General features: G+C 40.7%; 1 protein-coding gene across 11 annotated transcripts in view; it reads right to left on the minus strand.

Moving 5' to 3' along the window:
• The window catches only part of NIF3L1 (NGG1 interacting factor 3 like 1), a 25561-nt gene continuing 7246 nt past the window's right edge, over positions 1–18315 (minus strand). For 9 of the 11 annotated variants that reach the window (XM_028123265.2, XM_028123255.2, XM_028123245.2 and 6 more), the window contains exons 5-7: positions 15985–16123; positions 7473–7556; positions 1–2493 (exon numbers count right to left, since the gene is read on the minus strand). In XM_028123265.2, coding sequence (XP_027979066.1) covers positions 2309–2493; positions 7473–7556; positions 15985–16123 — 408 coding nt within the window. In that variant the 3' untranslated portion in view covers positions 1–2308. Of the gene's footprint in view, positions 2494–7472; positions 7557–13856; positions 13904–15984; positions 16124–18315 lie in introns of all 11 variants that reach the window. The other 2 variants (XM_088021600.1, XM_028123314.2) reach the window with 2 other exon arrangements.

Here is an 18315-nt window from a genome sequence, read left to right on the forward strand (position 1 = left end):
TAATTCATCTTTGGTGATACTTTATTTTTAAAAAACTACAGAGGACATATTTGGGGGTATTTTTAGTTACTTAGAAACGCTAGCATGCCAGTAGAGAAACTTTAAAAATTGTAGTAACAATGGCATTCTTCAACAACAAAAAAACAATTTAGCAATAAGCATGTCCAATCATAAACAAATTCGTTGATCCATTAAATCCCTTCGAAACTCTAACAAAAGGAATTTAATCCACAACCTTCAGGATGAGTAACTGTTAAAGGTGAAATCATGTCCTACCTTCAGTGTGCCACAAAGGAAAAAAAGGTTTAAGCATCACTGCCCCCAAGCTATTTCTTAAGCATCATCTCTGACCATTATCATTCCTGCCTCCTGCTTTCTGCCCAGACAATAACGGATGACTTACTTGGGCTTTTTCAGTGTACTACCTACCGCTGGTTCAAGCTGTGCCTCTTGACTGAACTCCACCCCCTTGCCCCAGAAAACCTTCCCTGCAAGCCCTCTGTATCTTTAGCATAGGGAATTACCATAAACCCTGAAGTACCATCCAAACTTCCGTCCTGTTCTCCCCACATCGCCATGGGCCCAGCACAAAGAACACAAGCAATGACTGAGGCAAACGCCACTAAGAGTCTCTCAAAGCTGTCTGCTCTCCCACTGGCTCGACTTTGATGTCGACCTTTCCCCATCAAAGTTTTCTCCTTGGCTTCTGATGCTTTGCGGATTCTCTACCCACCTCCTCTCCTGGCTCCTCCTCCAACCCTCGAATTGGGGGCATTTCTTAAGGCTCGGTCTTATTGGTTATTTCTGTGGTGAATCAACAATATTACAGGTGAACCACCAAGAATAATTTTTAAGTTAGGATCCCAAATCCTCCAGGAGATGACTGGTAGGATAAGGGTCCTACAAAAGAAAGAAAATGCTTTCCTTTCTCATCTTAGACGGTATTTTAAAAGACTGGCTTTTGTCATTACCAAAGGAAAAATCTCAGCAGAGAAACTGGAAATATATATAGAAGAATTCGAAAGAAAAAACTCCCATACCACCCAGAGAAAATCCCAGCTAAAATGGATCTTTTTCCTTCAGGATTTCTTACAAACCTCCTGTATCAGGTTTCTCGTCAATGTTCATTAAGAAGTAGTTAAGAACACAGACTTCTGAGGGCGCCTGGGTGGCTCAGTTGGTTAAGCAACTGCCTTCGGCTCAGGTCATGATCCTGGAGTCCCAGGATCGAGTCCTGCATCGGGCTCCCTGCTCAGCGGGGAGTCTGCTTCTCCCTCTGACCCTCCCCCCTCTCATGCTCGCTCTCTCAAACAAATAAATAAAATCTTTAAAAAAAAAAAAAGAACACAGACTTCTGGAGCCAGACTACCTGAGTTTGTGTCCAAACTCCCATCATTTCCTAGCCATGTGGCCTTGGGCAAACTACTTAACCTGTTTCAGTTTACTCATCTGTAAAATGGAAATCATAATACCTATATTCTTGTTTCTCAAGATTGAAAGTGTTTATAACATACCTGAGAATGCCTAGCACAAAGTTAATATTGTATGATAACTGGGATTATTCTAAAAGCTAACCATTTTTATATTACTAATAAAATTCCATGGGTGTTACACGCAAACAATGAATCATGGAACACTACATCAAAAACTAATGATGTAATGTATGGCGATTAACATAACAATAAAAATATTACTAATAAAATTCCAGGTGAGTTACCTAAAAAGCAATAAAACAATAGTCATGAATAATGATCATCTATATTAAAAAAAAAAAACATAAAACCTCATCCTGATTCTGAAATTTAGGTGAAAGATTAGTGATCTGAGAATGGGAACATAGAGATAGACATTATCACCCCCTAGAGGGGTGATACCTAGAAATAAGTGTTCCAATCTCAAGTTTTTTAAAGTATATTTTTAAACTAACCAAGGGCAGAGAGATCTAGAACGACACATCCCATCTATAAGTAAGCTAAGGAGAAGACTGCTTGAGCAACTTAACCCAGAATGTTAAGTAAACAGATTTCAGTGGATCTCGCCTGTAGTTTATAATGAATATATGCTTTACATTGTATAATCATCTTAATTCATCTTATAATGAATACTTGTTCTTGAATGGTAGTTACGTTATGGTTTTTACCATATGAGCTACAGAACATTTGGTGAAGCAGATTTACAAACCAGAAATAATGTACATTCTAAGACATTCTTCCGGGAGGATTCTAACTCCACTGATTCACGTTATGCATTCAAGTTGGGAGGCAATCAATTTGCAGACTGTCATCCTGTTATTTATGCTATATATGCTTTATACCACATGAAGAGGGTCCCTGTCTGTCTCTGACAGGATAATATTAATCTTATTCTCCAAGTGAGCACCCAGCATATCTTGAAGATCAGAAAGAAAGCCTCGTTCAGTGTTGCTATGTTCACAGAGGATGACGTTTATTCCTTGGGACACAGCATCCAGAACATCATGATGGGACATCTCACCTGCCAACAAAGGAAAGAGCAAACACTTAAATATTAGACATGGAGTCTGTAGAATGCTGAACCATAAGTCAGGTACAGGTTTTCTTACATGTCCTCCAACTTATTTATCTTTTATTTATTTATTTTTTAAAAGATTTTATTTGACAGAGAGAGACACAGCGAGAGAGGGAATACAAGCTCCGGAGAGTGAGAGAGGGAGAAGCAGGCCTCCCACCAAGCAGGGAGCCCGATGCGGGGCTCGAACCCAGGACCCTGGGATCATGACCTGAGCCGAAGGCAGACACTCAACAACTGAGCCACCCAGGCGCCCCTACATGTCCTCCAATTTAGAAAGAGACCATCCCACTGAGAATTCCAAATTCTTTCTCCTTGGCCTGCTCAAGACAAGTATCTAAAGCCGCATATGCAACAGTTTCTAACACTGCCAGAACCAGACCCATAAGGACACCCATTCCAAATGTTTCCATTAGGGGCGCTTGGGGGGGCTCACTGGTTAAACTTCTCTCTTAATCTCAGTTCACCTCTTGATCTCAGGGTTATGAATTTGAGCCCTGCCTTGGGCTCCATGCTGGGCCTGGAGCCTACTTTAAACAAAAAAACAAAAAACACAAAATGTTTCCATTATAAAATAAGTGACCACTGTTAAGTAAACTGGGGCTTTCAGAAAACTCTCTCATATAAATATTACATAACAAATACCTCCAGAAAATCCTAGGTATACTTTCCAAAGACTCCTTTATGCTTTGTGAACACCAAAATTTTCAGTATAAACTCTAGTCTAATTCATAAAGATGAAATGAGTTTAAGGTTATTTCTAAAAGACAAGCTAAAAAAATAAAAATAAAAACAGGGCATTTATTTTCCTTTGACTTCGGCAAAATTTCCAGAAATTCTGAAGTTACTGGCAGAAGAGGATCTCATCTTTTATAAAAAGATTTTGGGAAAACTCAAGTGTTTTGAATTTTTAAAAACCCCATTTGTGAATGTGATGACTTTCAAATTTAACAGCAAAAAGACACTGCACAATTTGGCTTGTTCATAACAGGCATAATTTTGAAATATGTTTAGAGCCCTAAAATTTAGCATTAAAAAAATAAGAAAAAAAGGTTTTTTCTCCCTGAGAAATTTTCAACCCCCCACACTTCCCCCTGCTCCCCAACATATGAAATTTCATAATATGGGATAGTTTTTATTCAAGCACCTTTTAAAATGTCTTTTTTTTTTAGGATTTTATTTACTTATTTATTTTAGAGAACACACGAGCGGAGGGGCAGAGGGGGAGAGAGACTCTCAAGCAGACTGCCTGCGGAGCGTGGTGCCCAGCCTCCCGACCCTGAGATCATGACCAGAGCTGAAACTGAGAGTCGGATGTTTGACCGACTGAGCCACCAAGGCGCACCCAAAATATCTTAATCTGTAATAGTGAAATATCTTAATCTGTAATAGAAAAAAAGACCCTAACGGGCCCAAGTTAGAAGGCATGCTTCAGGAGAGACAAGTTCGGTGGCCTAGACGGTTAGAAATGCTCTAAGGAGAAGGTGTGAGAGTGGAGGAGTCTGCAAAGACTCTGCAATAATAGCTGAATAATAGTTGAATAAAAGCTAAAAGGGAAGCAAGGCCTAGCTCAGGATGGTAGCTGTGGGAAAGAAAGAGCAAATGAGAGAGAATTTATATTTGCAAGGAGCAAGCACCCCATCTGCTGGTCCTTCCACAATATTGCCCTTAATGACCTGATACTACCATGTTCCGCTCAAGGGAAGGGTGACGGACATCAGCACAGGCCTGTGTGTGGTCTCTGAGCTGGGTACTTTTCATCCCTAAAGTTATAACTCAAAGTGATACCTCAGAGATCACAGACAACCAAGGTCAGCCAGATAAGACACTTTGTATTTCCCCAAGTAACCAGATAGGAAGGCTATTTTAACAATTTTGAATTGCATTAATTTATCTTTGCACATATTGCTTAATAGTTAAAAAAAAAACAAACCTAGTTTTAAGAAAGTCATTATTTATGAGAAAACAATCACATGCCCCAAACTGAGAGATATGCCACAAAACAAATGGTCTATACTCTTCAAAAATGACAGTGCTCTGGACAAAGATGCATTCTAGATGCAGTGACCAGGGAGGGACTAGATACCAATCAGAAAAAGAAATGATACAATTCTGATCAATTGGCAAAATTTAAATATAGACTACATATTAAATAGGTGTTTTAACAATATTAAATTCCTGTATTTCATCACTGTGCATGGTCATATAATGTCTTCATCCTTAGGAGACATATACTGATGTATTTAGGGATAAGATAAAAGGTCATGTATACAATTTATTACAAAATGGTTTTGGGGGAAACACATAAACAGAAATATATTTATACACACATATTTATGTGACACAGAATGTGCAAATGTAGCAAAATATAACCATCAGTAACCTTTATTACTCATTTATTTTTTTAAGTAGCTCCATGCTCAGTGTGGAGCCCAATATAGGGCTTGAACTCACGACCCTGAGATCAAGACCTGAGCCGAGATCAAGTCAGACATTTAACCGATTAAGCCACCCAGGTGCCCCATAACCATTAGTAATCTTAAGTGAAGGGCATACAAAAGTTCATTGTACTATCCTTGCAACTTTTCCCCAAGTCTGAAATTTTTTCAAAGTAAAATGCTGTAATTATATATATATATATGTATTTTTTTTTTTTTAAGATTTTATTTATTTATTTGACAGAGAGAGACACAGCGAGAGAGGGAACACAAGCAGGGGGAGTGGGAGAGGGAGAAGCAGGCTTCCTGCAGAGCAGGGAACCTGATGCGGGTCTTAATCCCAGGACCCTAGGATCATGACATGAGCTGAAGGCAGATGCTTAACGACTGAGCCACCCAGGCGCCCCTTACATTTTTTTTAAGATTTATTTATTTAACAGTGAGAGAGAAAGAGAGAGCAAGGAGAAGAGCAGAGGGAGAGGGAGACAAGCAGACTCCCTGCTGAGCAAGGAGCCTGATGCGGGACCCGATCCCACAACCGTAAGATCATGACCCGAGCTGTAGACGCTTAACCATCTGAGCCACCCAGGTGCCCCTACAGTTAATTTTAAAATAGTCATGGGGAGCCTGGGTGGCTCAGCCGGTTGAGCATCCTACTCTTGGTTTCAGCTCAGGTCATGACCTCAGGGTTGTGGGATCGGGCCCCAGGTCAGTCTCTATGCTCAGCAGGGAGTCAGCTTGAAGATTCTCTCCTCTACCCCTCCCCTGCTCGCTTTTGCTCTTTAAAATAAGTATTTAAAAAATTAAAACAATAAATACTAAAATTAGTCATATAATGCTATAAGATAGTCTGTCAAATTGCTTATGCATTGAAAGCTTTTTCCTTTTTTTTTTTTTTTAAAGATTTTATTTATTTATTTGACAGAGAGACACAGCGAGAGAGGGAACACAAGCAGGGGGAGTGGGAGAGGGAGAAGCAGGCTTCCCACTGAGCAGGGAGCCCGATGCGGGGCTCAATCCCAGGACCCCGAGACCATGACCCGAGCCGAAGGCAGACACTTAACAACTAAGCCACTCAGGCTCCCCTGAAAGTTTACTTCAATCTGGTACAAGTTGGAGGGCTTATAAAAATTATAACATCTTTAGAAGAATAGAAAACGGGTAACGGTTGTGTATATTTTTAATAAGTTCAGAGCAATTACATCAGGCTTGCTCAGATGCTGCACCTCTATACTTCCGGATGTGACAAAGTTCAGCAGCCTCTGAAGGAGGGTGTGCTAGATAATAAGGGGCACGGACATGGGGGGCAGGAGAGGAGTAATAATGCAGAGGCTTAGGAAGTAGCCATGGGAATGGCCAGGGGGTTAAGACCCTGGATTCTGGTCCTAGAAGTCAAAAAAGTAATTTTTTTTTAAACATCTTGTTTTTAAGTAATCTCTGTACCCAACGTGGGGCTCGAACTTACAACCCCAAGACCAAGAGTTACACACTTTACTGACTGAGCCAGCCAGGTACCCTGGAAAAAGTAATTAACTCCCTCTCTCCTAACCCTAAGGAGGAACAGAGTTGGAAATGCAGCTGGTATCAGCAAATGTATCAAGTGCCTCCAAATCCTTTGAACAAGAGGCCATGTTACCTATTAGATGTTAGCCTCTAGGACAGAATGTCAAGCCTGGGTGCCAAACAATTACTGTCCAAAAGAAATGTATCCTAGAGGTGAAGGACAAAGTGACAGGGATTGGAGAGGAAGGCATGCCATCAGGGCAGGAGCCAGACAGTGACGGGAAAAGCTTCTCTGAGGAGGTATCCGAGCTTATCGCTACAAGTATAAAGGAAGGGGCCAGAAAGGCGTTCCGGCTGGAGAAAACGGCATAAGCAGAGGCTGCATCGAAGAGGACGGACGTTCAGGCTCGCCCAAGACACAGAAAGGAAATCGCTGAAGGCTTTGTAGCTAGGGTAATACTACAGCCCATTAAATCTGTACTTGTGAACAACAGTTAATTTGGGGGGCGTATGTGGAAGACTAAGATTAGGGACTTACCAAAGTATTTCAGGTAGGAGATGACGCCTGAGCAGAGACAAGAGGAAAGGCTCTGTGAAGATTCTGGAGCTAGAACTGACAGGAACTAATGACTGGCTCTAAGGGCTGAGTAAGAACCATTTTCTGGCTAAGGTGGAAAGGTAGAAAGTGTCCCAGAAAAAGAAATCATGTGTAGGAAGAAGACAGGTTAAATAAATGCTCAACATCAGTCTTTTAGATAATCTAATAATAAACTGCTAAATGATTTTTTTCCCCCTCTACAAAGAATATGATCTGTCTCCAATTTCAGTGTGGTTCCTGTTTAGTTCAGGTTCAAACAACAGTTATCAGATCCATTTATATACCAAGTGCTGTCCTAAAATCTATTTTTTATCTTGTAAAACATAAACCAAGGTTGGGAAAGGATACACACAAAAAAAGAAAAGGAGACCCAAAGGCTGTCCTACCTGTGAGGTGAAGATCGGCCTCCACCCCCTGCAGCACCGTGCTCCCAGAACCAGCGCAGAGGGCCACAACTTTGACTGGAGACTCTTTAGGATAAAGGAAACAAGAAGACCAATACTTTACAATTGCCCTTCATTTTAGCATTATAATTTGTGTCAAGAATCCTTCATGTAATACAGATTTCAGTCTGGTCTCATCACCAGTACATCAACTTTGCTTACTGAATTTTAAAAAATAACAAAGCATGTCTTCATAGAAACAAGCAGATTATTCTTTGGTATTGCATAAATAACCCAACACAGGGCTGTTATTTCTTCAGATGTACGTGGCTGCACAAGTCCACGGAAGGTACCACTGAACAGTGCTAACTGCGCAGCTCTAGGCTTTATCCCTGCTGCTAGGTAAAGTGACCTCTCCTGGGTTTCCATGCAAAGGTGAAAGGTAGGCAGGTACTATCTCTGTTCTCAGGTGAGGAACCAAAACAGCTAGTTAAAGAAATGCTACAAGCTGATTTGACATATATTTTAAAATATATTTACTCTAAAAGAACAACCTCTGAAGAGTTGAAGAGCAAAATAACAAACTTTGAAGCCCAAATCCAACAAGTATTTAGCCCTTAAGGCTTCTAGAATGGACACTTCATTAGTGGTCACTACATTAGAGGTATTTTAAAGATTTATTCATTTGAGAGAGAGAGAGAGTGTGTGTGTGCGCAAGTGTGACCAGGGTTGGGGCGGAGGGAGAGAGAATCCTCAAGCAGACTCCCCACTGAGCGTGGAGCCTGATGCAGGGCTTGATCCCAGGACCCTGAGATCATGACCTGAGCCAAAATCTAGAGTCAGACACTTAACTGACTGAGCCACCCAGGCATCCCCTGGGGTATTTTAAAAGAGGGGCTCTCTGCATGGAGAGCCCCGGGATCCCCAGCCCTGTACCACTTCAGCTACAGCTATCCTGCCAGGGTGCCCCTGCATAAAGCACCTTGGGACCTCCCCAGCCCACTCCCCACCTCTGCTCCAGCTGCCCCACTAAGGCACCCCCTGCACAGAGCACCCTGGGACACTCGGCTTACACCCACTTCAGCTTCAGTTATCCTGCCAGGATGCCCTCTACACTGAGAGCCAAGGGACACCCCCCCCGGTGTGTACCCACTTCAGCTTCAGCTGTCCTACCAGGGCATTCTCTGAGAGCCTCAGGACCATCCTGGTCCATGCCCACTTTAGCTCCTGCCATCCCACTAGGATAGCCCCAGCACAGAGTACCCTGGGACTCCCAGATCATGCCAGACACCGTCCAGCCAGCCAGCCAAAGTCACCGGGCACATACAGCCTACACAGGGATGATCATACACAAGACCATCCCTTCAAGTTTAGGAGAAGTAGCTGTTCCGCCTAATTCACAGATATGAACACAGAAAGCCAAGCAAAACAAGGAGACTGAGGAGTAAATTCCCAATGAAAGAACAAGACGAAACCTCAGAAAAAGAACTAAATGAAACAGAGATAAGCAATATGCCAGGCAGAGTTTAAAGAAATGGTCATAATAATGCTCACCAGACTACAGAGAAGAGTGGAAGAACTCAGTGAGAACTTCAACAGAGACAGAAAACATAAAGAACCTATCTGAGTTGAAGAATATAACTGAAATGAAAAATACACTAGAGGAAATCAACAGATTAGTGGATGCAGAAGAATGGATCAGTGATCTGAAAAACAAGGTGATGGAACACAACCAACCTGAACAGCAAAAAGAAAAACATTTTTTCAACGAGGATACAGTGAGGGATCTCTTCAACATCATCAAGCTAACAAACATTAGCATTATATGAGTCCAAGAAGGAGAAGTGAGAAAGAAAGAGGCCACAAAACTTACTTAAAGAAATAATAGCTAAAAACTTCCCTGATCAGGAGAAGGAAACAGACATTCAAGTTCAGGAAGCACAGAGAGTTCAAACAAAATGAACCTGAGGAGGTCCATACCATGACACATAATAATTAAAATGTCAAGGACTAGAAGAGAATTTTATCAGCTGATTTTCAGAAGAAATTTTGCAGGCCAAAAGGGAATGTTCAGGATATATTTAAAGTGCTAAATGGAAAAAAACCTACCACCAAGAATAATCTACCCAGCAAGATTATCATTCAGATTTGAAGGAGAGATAAAATGAGTTTCCCAGGCAAGCAAAAGTTGAAGGAGCTCACCACCATTAAACCAGACTTACAAAAAATATTAAAGAACTTCTTTACGTGGAAAAGAAAAAGCCGTAATTAGAAGAAAGTTACGAACAAAAAGAAGTAAAATAAGATAATGTATACAAAAAACATGGAGGAGGGAGTAAAAAAGAAGTTCTTTTAAAATGAGTTCCAACTGGGGCACCTGGGTGTCTCAGTCAGCTGGGCAGCCAATTCTTGATTTTGGCTTGGGTCATGATCTTGGGGTCCTGGGATTGAGCCCCACATGGGGCTCCGGGCTCAGCGGGGAGCCTGCTTCAGGATTCTCCCTCCCTCTGCCCCTCCCCCCACTTGCTCACTTTCTCTTTCTAAAATGAATAAATTTAAAAACAAAATGTGTTCCAACTTAAGTGACCATCACATTATTATAGATGGTTATATACTTAGGATTCTATAGCAGACTCCCCACTGAGCGTGGAGCCTGATGCAAACCTCCTGGTAACCACAAACACAAAACCTGTAACAGATACACAAAAAATGAAGAGAAAAGAAAGCCAAGCTAACACTAAAGAAAATCATCAATTACAAGGAAAGGGAGCAAGAGAAGAAAGGAACAGAGAAGAACTACATAAACAACCAGAAACTAAATAACAGTGAGTACATACCTATCAGTAATTACTTTAAATGTAAATGGTCTAAATGCACCAATCAATAAACTTAGGGTGGCAGAACAGATAAAACACAAGACCCAACTATATGCTGCCTACAAGAGACTCACCTCACACCTAAAGACACATACAAAATGAAGGAGCAGAAATGGAAAAAGATATACCATGCAAATGGAAGCAAAAGGAAAAAAAAAAAAAACCAAGGTAGCAACACTTACATCAGACAAAACAGACTTTAAAACAAAGACTAACAAGGGACAAAGAAGGGCATTACATGATGATAAAGGATCAATGCAAAAAGAAAATATACCAATTATAAATATCTATGCACCCAACATCAGAGCACCTAGGTACATAAAGCAAATATTAACAGACATAAAAGGAAAACTTGACAGTAATACCATTATAGTAGGGAACTTTAACACCCACTTACATCAATGGATAAATCATCCAGGCAGAAAATCCATAACGAAACAGTGTCTTTGCATGACACATTAGTCCAGATGAACCTAACAGATATACATTGAACATTCCATCCCAAAAAAACCAGAATACACCTTCTTTTCAAGTGTACATGGAAGATTCTCCAGGATAAATCATGTTAGGCCCCAAAACAAGTCTCAGTAATTTTTTTAAAAGATTTTATTTATTTATTTGACAGAGAGAGAGCGAGAGAGCACAAGCAGGGAGAGCAGTAGAAGGAGAGGGAGAAACAGACTCCTCGCCAAGCAGGGAGCCCAATGTGGGGCTCAATCCCAGGACCCTGAGATCACGACCTAAGCTGAAAGCAGATGCTTAACCATCTGAGCCACCTAGCTGCCCCGAAGTCTCTAAACTTAAGAATGAAATCGAATCATGCATCTTTTCAGACCACAAGGCATGAAACTAGTAATCAAACACAAGAAAAAAACTGGAAGAAACCACAAATATGTGAAAGCTAAACAACCAATGGGTCAACAAAGAAATCAAAGAAGAAATAAAAAAATACAGAGAGACAAATGGAAATGAAGACACAATGGTCCAAAATCTGAGACTCAGCAAAAGCAGTTCTATGGAAAATTTACAGTGATACAGGCCTACCTCAAGAAACAAGAAATATCTGAAGTAAACAATCTAACCTTATACTTAAAGGAATTAGAAAAAGAACAAAACCCAAGGTCAGTAGAAGGAAGGAAATAAAAGAGCAGAGCAGAAATAAATGAAAAAGACTAAAAAAACCCACAAAAAACCCGAAAACCCAACAATAGGAAAGATCAGTGAAACCAAGATTCGTTTCTTTGAAAAGATAAACAAAATTGATAAACCTTTGGCCAGACTCAAGAAAAACAGAGAGGACCCAAATTTAAAAAATCAGAAATGAAAAGTAACAACTGACACAAAAGAAATACAAAGGATGAGAGACTACTTCGAAAAATCACATGCCAACAAACTGAACAACGCAGAAGAAATGGATAAACTCCTGGAAATACACAATCTTCCAAAAATGAATCAGGAATAAATAGAAAATCTGAACAGACTGATTACTAGTAACAAAACCAAACTGATAATCAAAAAACTCCCAACAAATACAAGTCTAGATGAATTTACAGGTGAATTCTACAAGAGTTAATATTTATTCTCCTCAAACTATTCCAAAAAATAGAAGAGGAAGGAAATCTTCCAAATACATTCTACAAGGCCAGCATTACCCCAATTCCAAAATCAGACAAAGACACTCCCAAACTACAGGCCAATATCCCCAGTGAACACAGATGCAAAAATCCTCCACAAAATATTAGCCAACCACATTCAACAATACATTCACCACGATCGAGTAGCATTTATTACAGGGATGCAAGGATGCTTCAATAGTCATAAAATCAATGTAATACACCATGTTAACAAAGTGAAGGATAAAAATCATATGATCATCTCAATAGGTGCAGAAAAAGCATTGGACAAAATTCAACATCTGTTCAACAGAGTGGGTTTAGAGGAAACATTCCTCAACATAATAAAGGCCATATATGGAGAAACCCACAGCTAACATCATACTCAATGGTGAAAAACTGAGAGCTTTTCCTCTAAGCTCAGGAATAAGATAAGAATGCCCACTCTTGCCACCAGAAGTCCCAGTCATAGCAAACAAACAAGAAATAAAAGATATCCAAATTGATAAGGAAGAAATAAAACTCTATTTGTAGGTGCCACGACAGTATACAAAAAAACCCCAAGACGCCATCAAAAAACCATTAAAAGTAATAAATTCAATGTTGCAAAATACAAAATTAATATATAGAAATGTTACATTTCTATACACTAATAATGAAATAGCAGAAAGAGAAATTAAGGAAACAATTCCATTTACCATTGCACCAAAAGTAATAAAATAGGAATAAACTTAACCAAGGAGGTGAAAGTCCTGTACTCTGAAAACTATAAAACACTGATACAAGAAATTGAAGATGACACAAATGGAAAGATAATCCATTATCATGGATTTGATAATGGAATGTTAAAATGTCCATACTACCAAAAGCAATCTACAGATTCAATGCAATTACCAACAGCATTTTTCATGATACTAGAACAAATAATACTAAAATTTGTATGGAATCATAAAAGACTCTGAATAGCCAAAGCAATCTTGAGAAAGAACAAAGCTGGAGGCATCACACTTCTTGATTTCAAGATATACCACAAAGGTTTAATAATCAAAACAGCATGGTACTGGCACAAAAAGAGACACACAGATCAATGGAACAGCATAGAGCCCAGACATAAGCCCACATTTATATATGGTCAATTAATCTTCAAAAAAAAATCTTCAAAAAAAAAAAATCTTCAAAAAAGAATATGCAATGGGAAGAAGTCCGTTCAACAAATGATGCTGGGAAAACTGGACAGCTACATGCAAAAGAATGAAACTGGACCCCTATCCTACCACCATACACAAAAATAAACTCAAGATGGATTAAAAACTTAAATGTGAAACCTGAAACCATAAAACTCCTAAAAGAAAACATAGGCAGTAATTTCTCTTACAGTGGCCTTAACAATACTTTTCTAGATAGGTCTCCTGAGGCCAGGTAAACATCAGCAAAAATAAACTACTGGAACAACACCAAAATAAAAAGCTTTTGCACAGGGACACCTGGGTGGCTCAGTCAGTTAGGCGTCTGCCTTTGGTTCAAGTCATGATCCTGGAGTCCTGGATTGAGCCCCACACTGGGCTCCCTGCTCAGCAGGGAGTCTGACTCTCCCTTTGCCCCTCACCCTGTGTTTGCTCTCTTGCTCTCTCTCAAAAAAATAAAATCTTAATTAAAACAAAAAACTTTTACACAGCAAAGGAAACCATCGACACAATGAAGAGGCAATTTACTGGAAAGGGAATAGATATTTGCAATGATAAATCCAAAAACAGGTTAACATCCAAAATATATTAAGAACTTATACAACTCAACACTAAAAAAACAAAAAGTCCCCGATTTAAATGGGCAGAAAACCTGAACATTTTTTCAAAGACATACAGATGGCCATCAGACACGTGAAGAGATACTCAACTCACCATCAGAGAAATGCAAATCAAAAACCACAAGGAGGTATCATTCACACCTGTCAGAAAGGATGAAATCAAAAAGACAAGAAATAACAAATGCTGGCAAGGATGTGGAGAAAAAGGAATCTTCATGTACTGTTGGGAATGCAAACTGGTGCAGCCACTGTAGAAAACAGTATGGAGGTTCCTCAACAAATTAAAAATAGAATACCATATGACCCAGTAATCCCACTACTATTTACGCAAAGAAAGTAAACACACAAACTTGAAAAGACATATGCACCCCTACATTTACTGCAGCATTATTTACAACAGCCAAGCTAAGGAAGCAAACTAAATGCTCATCACCAGATAAACGGAGAAAAATGTGGTAAGTATACATAATGAAACATTACTCTGCCACAAAAAAGGAGATCTTGCCATTTGCAACAACATGGATGGACCTAGAGGGTATTATGCTAGGTGAAATAAGTCAGACGGAAAGACAGATACCATAATGAGGAATCATACATGGAATCTAAAAAAAAACAAAAGAAGAAATAAAAAGCAGGAGAGCCATAAATACAGAGAACAGATGGTTGCCAGAGGAGAGGGGGAATGGGCAAAATACGTGAAGGGGAGTAGGAGACATGTCCACTTACAGAATGAGTAAGTCATGGGGACAAAAGGCACAGCACAAGGAAAATGATTACTGGTATCGTATAGTGTTGTATGGTGATAGACTGGTAGGCACACTTAGTGAGCACAGCAGCGTCTACAGACTTGCTGAACACCTGAAACTAATATGACATTGTATGTTAAGTATACTTGAATTAAAATAAATGAAACAGGGGCACCAGGGTGGCACAGGTGGTTAAGCGTCCGACTCTTGGTTTCAACTCAGGTTGTGATCTTAGGGTCAGGAGATCAAGCCCCACGTTAGGCTCCGTGCTCAGTGCAGCCTCTGCTTGGGACTGTCTCTCCCTCTCCCTCTGACCCTCCCGACCCCACCCCCCACGCACACCCACGTGCGTGCGTGCTTGCTCTCTCTCCAAAATAAATAAATCTTTAAAAAATTAAATCAATCAATAAATAACATAAAAATGTTAAGTCTGAAAGAAAAAATCAAAAAAGCAGCTTTGCGGTTGGATCAGAAGTCAAATCCCATCTCTGTCACCCATTTTCTTTGGAAACTAACTTCCACAAGTTGTGTGGGGACTAAGTTACCTATTTGTCTGAACCTGTAATATAATGGGAATAATAATACCTCCCACATGATTAACAGCTAGCATGTTATGTATGCCAGTCACTGTGCCCTGTCACATGGCTTGGACTAACTTGATGAGTAAGGTTTTCTTACTGTTACTGCAGTTTTAACAGATGAGCCTACCATGACACAGAGGTGTTCACTGACTCGCGAAAGTCATGCAGCAAATAGGACAAATTTGAACCCAAGGCATTCAGAATCCACACTCAGCACAAGTATGCCCCACTCACTGCCTTTGCAGTGGGAATTCACATACTTAGGACGTTCAGTACACTGCTAGGCTCACTGCAGGACAAATGGTCTGTTCACCTCCTTTGCTCCCCAAAATACTGGGAAAAGCCAAAAGACAAGGAAGTGGCTATAAGACTCAAACTGCAGTGGGTCACTTTGCACCTCATTATAAAATATCATCAGTATTGTAAAAGTAACATTTGCATTGTGAATTGCAGCAATAACAATTTCCAGCTCTCTTCTTGGCCCATGGTAGGACTGCATTTCATGCCCTGACTTGTACTGGCAATGTGATTAATTCTGGACAATGAGTTGAACAGAAAATGTATCATGTCCAGGCTAGCATACTTAACTGATGCTTTAAGACCCTCCAAAACTCTCCCTCTGCAACAGAAATCAGTCTACAGTGAGGAGACTTCTGCTGCTGACTTGAAATGAACACCAAATATGAGAGAGATATAAATCTTGTTTGAGCCAATAAGATGTATACCACAGCATAACCTAGGCCACTCTGACTGATAAAATAAACCAGTCATCTCCCATGAGCTAACATGTTTCCTGTCACTTATATGACTATAACCAAGAGCTTCAACTTTTGCCCAAACACTACATAATACTACATTAGTAGATACACCAGACAAATAAACGGTACATATTTACCTAAGGTCCTTCCTACCCCAAGAGCAAGGCGAACATGAGATAGTTTAAGGTGCCTTTTGATTCGCTCAATCATGGTTGCCAAGGAAACAGATTCATCCAGTGTGCATAACCGTCCCATTCCAGTATGTAGAAGCAGAGGCTGAGGAGAAAGAGAAGTTAGAAAAACTATCCATCTTCGTCCTAGAAAACAAACAGCAAATGATGAGAATAAAACATGCACACTGTGAGCTTACTATAGCCAGCACCAGGCTAAAGTCTCGGGATGCAAACCTGACAAAAACATTCTCTGACTTCTACGAGCTCAGTCTTCTGGAAAGGCAAAGGTTTAGATAACTAATCATAATAAAAGTGTTTAAATACAGGAGAGGTGCTATTTTATGGAAGCACAAAGAAACCACAGAATAAATGAGCTGGTACTTGACGTGAGGGTACTTGGAGGAAGTGCAATCAAAGGGGTTCTTTTTGTTGTTGTTTTTTTAAGATTTGTCAGAGAGAGAAAGAGAACACAAGCAGGGGGAGCAGCAGGCAGAGGGAGAAGCAGGCTTCCCGCTGAGCAAGGAGCCTGATGTGGGGCTCGATCCCAGGACCCTGGGATCATGATCTGAGCCGAAGGCAGATGCTTAACTGACTGAGCCACCCAGGCTCCTGGAATCAAAGGTTTTACAGAGACTTGGGTCTCCCAGATCAGAAAAAAGGTTAAAAAAAAAAAAAAAAAAAAAAAAAAAAAAGAAGTGATGGTAAGTGCCGTGTAGTAGGAAAGGGATAGGGTGAAATGTGGAAGGCATAAGCTCACGGTGGATCCAAGAGCAGACACTCTAGCTGGTGTGCAGAGCAGGGCTAGGGACAGAAGGCATAGCCAGTCATGAAGGCTTTGTACACTGTGCCCGAAAGCATGGACTGTCTCTTTCAGGTGCCCACTAGGGAGACTACTCAACTCCCAGGTGACGAAAGATGAGAGTTTCAACTACTACGATGACAAAGCAAATAGAGAAGAGACAGTTTTGATTTGGGGACAGAATCAGCAGGGCTTGGATATTATGAGAGGCAAGGCAGAGTTGTGGAAACTTAGAAAATAAGGTAGATGATGATGCCACCAATGAAACAGAAAAAATATTTAAAGGGGTGATGTAGGGGCGTCTGGGCGGCTCCATCAGTTAAGCATCTAACTCTGGACTTCGGCTCAGGTCATGATCTCAGGGTGGAGCCTGCTTAAGAGTCTCTCTCTCCCCCTCTCTCTGCCCCTCCCCCCAAACCCTGCTCTCACGGGTGTGCATGCTCTCTCTAAAAAATAAATAAATAAAAATAAAGGGGTGATACAGGAGATAAGGTCAGTATTTGTATATATTGAAGTACCTGTGGGATCCATTAGGAGGAAAATGTCCACAGAGTCCCTGGAAATATAGGTTTAACTTTTTACCTTAAGAAAGCATTCTGAGCCAGAAAAATCAAGATACAGGAATCATTATATAAATAGCGGTCAGTTGTTAAAGGAGCAAATAAAATGGTCCAGGCAGAGGGTATAAAAGAGACAGAATCTATAACCTGTAACGGAGTCTCTAACCCTAAAAAGTACTGCTATGTAATACTAGGTATCAACTACACTTCAGTAAAAAACAGAATCTTTACGGGTGCCTGGGTGGCTCAGTCGGTTAAGCATCTGCCTTCAGCTCAGGTCATGATCCTGGAGTCCTGGGATCAAGCCCTGCAACTGGCTCCCTGCTCAGTGGGGAGTCTGCTTCTCCCTCTGCCCCTCACCCTGCTTGTTTCTCTCTCTCAACTAAATAAATTTTTCAAAAAATCTTAAAAAAAAACAAAACAGAATCTTTAAAATTATTTTTTATTACTTTTTTTTTTGAGAGAGAGCACACATGTGAGCTTGGGGGGAGGGGGAGTCTTGAGCAGGATCCACACCCAGCATGGAGCCCCACTTCATGACCCACCTCATGAGATCATGACCTGAACCAAAACCAAGAGACGGACACTTAATGGCCTGAGCCACCCAGGTACCCCAAAACCAGAACTTTTTTTCAAAGTACGGCACTGCTATGACCTGAATGTATCTGCCCCACACAAATTGATATGTTGAAATCCTAACCCCCAAAGGTGATGGTATTAAGAGGTGGAGCCCTTGGGGGGTACTTAAGTCATGAGTGGGGAGCCCACATGACTGGGATTCGCTTATAAAATAGCCTCCGAGAGATATCCCTAGTCCTTCCCTTTATGTGAGGACACAGAGAGAAGGCGCCACTGATGAACCAGGAAGTGGGCCCTCACCAGATGCCACTCCACATCTGTTGGTACCATTACCTGGGACTTCCCAGCCTCCCAAAC

Source organism: Eumetopias jubatus, unplaced genomic scaffold (genome assembly GCF_037043125.1).
Source record: "Eumetopias jubatus isolate StellerSeaLion01/CBP00866 unplaced genomic scaffold, mEumJub1_p1.0 scaffold_3, whole genome shotgun sequence".
Classification (NCBI taxonomy): domain Eukaryota; kingdom Metazoa; phylum Chordata; class Mammalia; order Carnivora; family Otariidae; genus Eumetopias; species Eumetopias jubatus.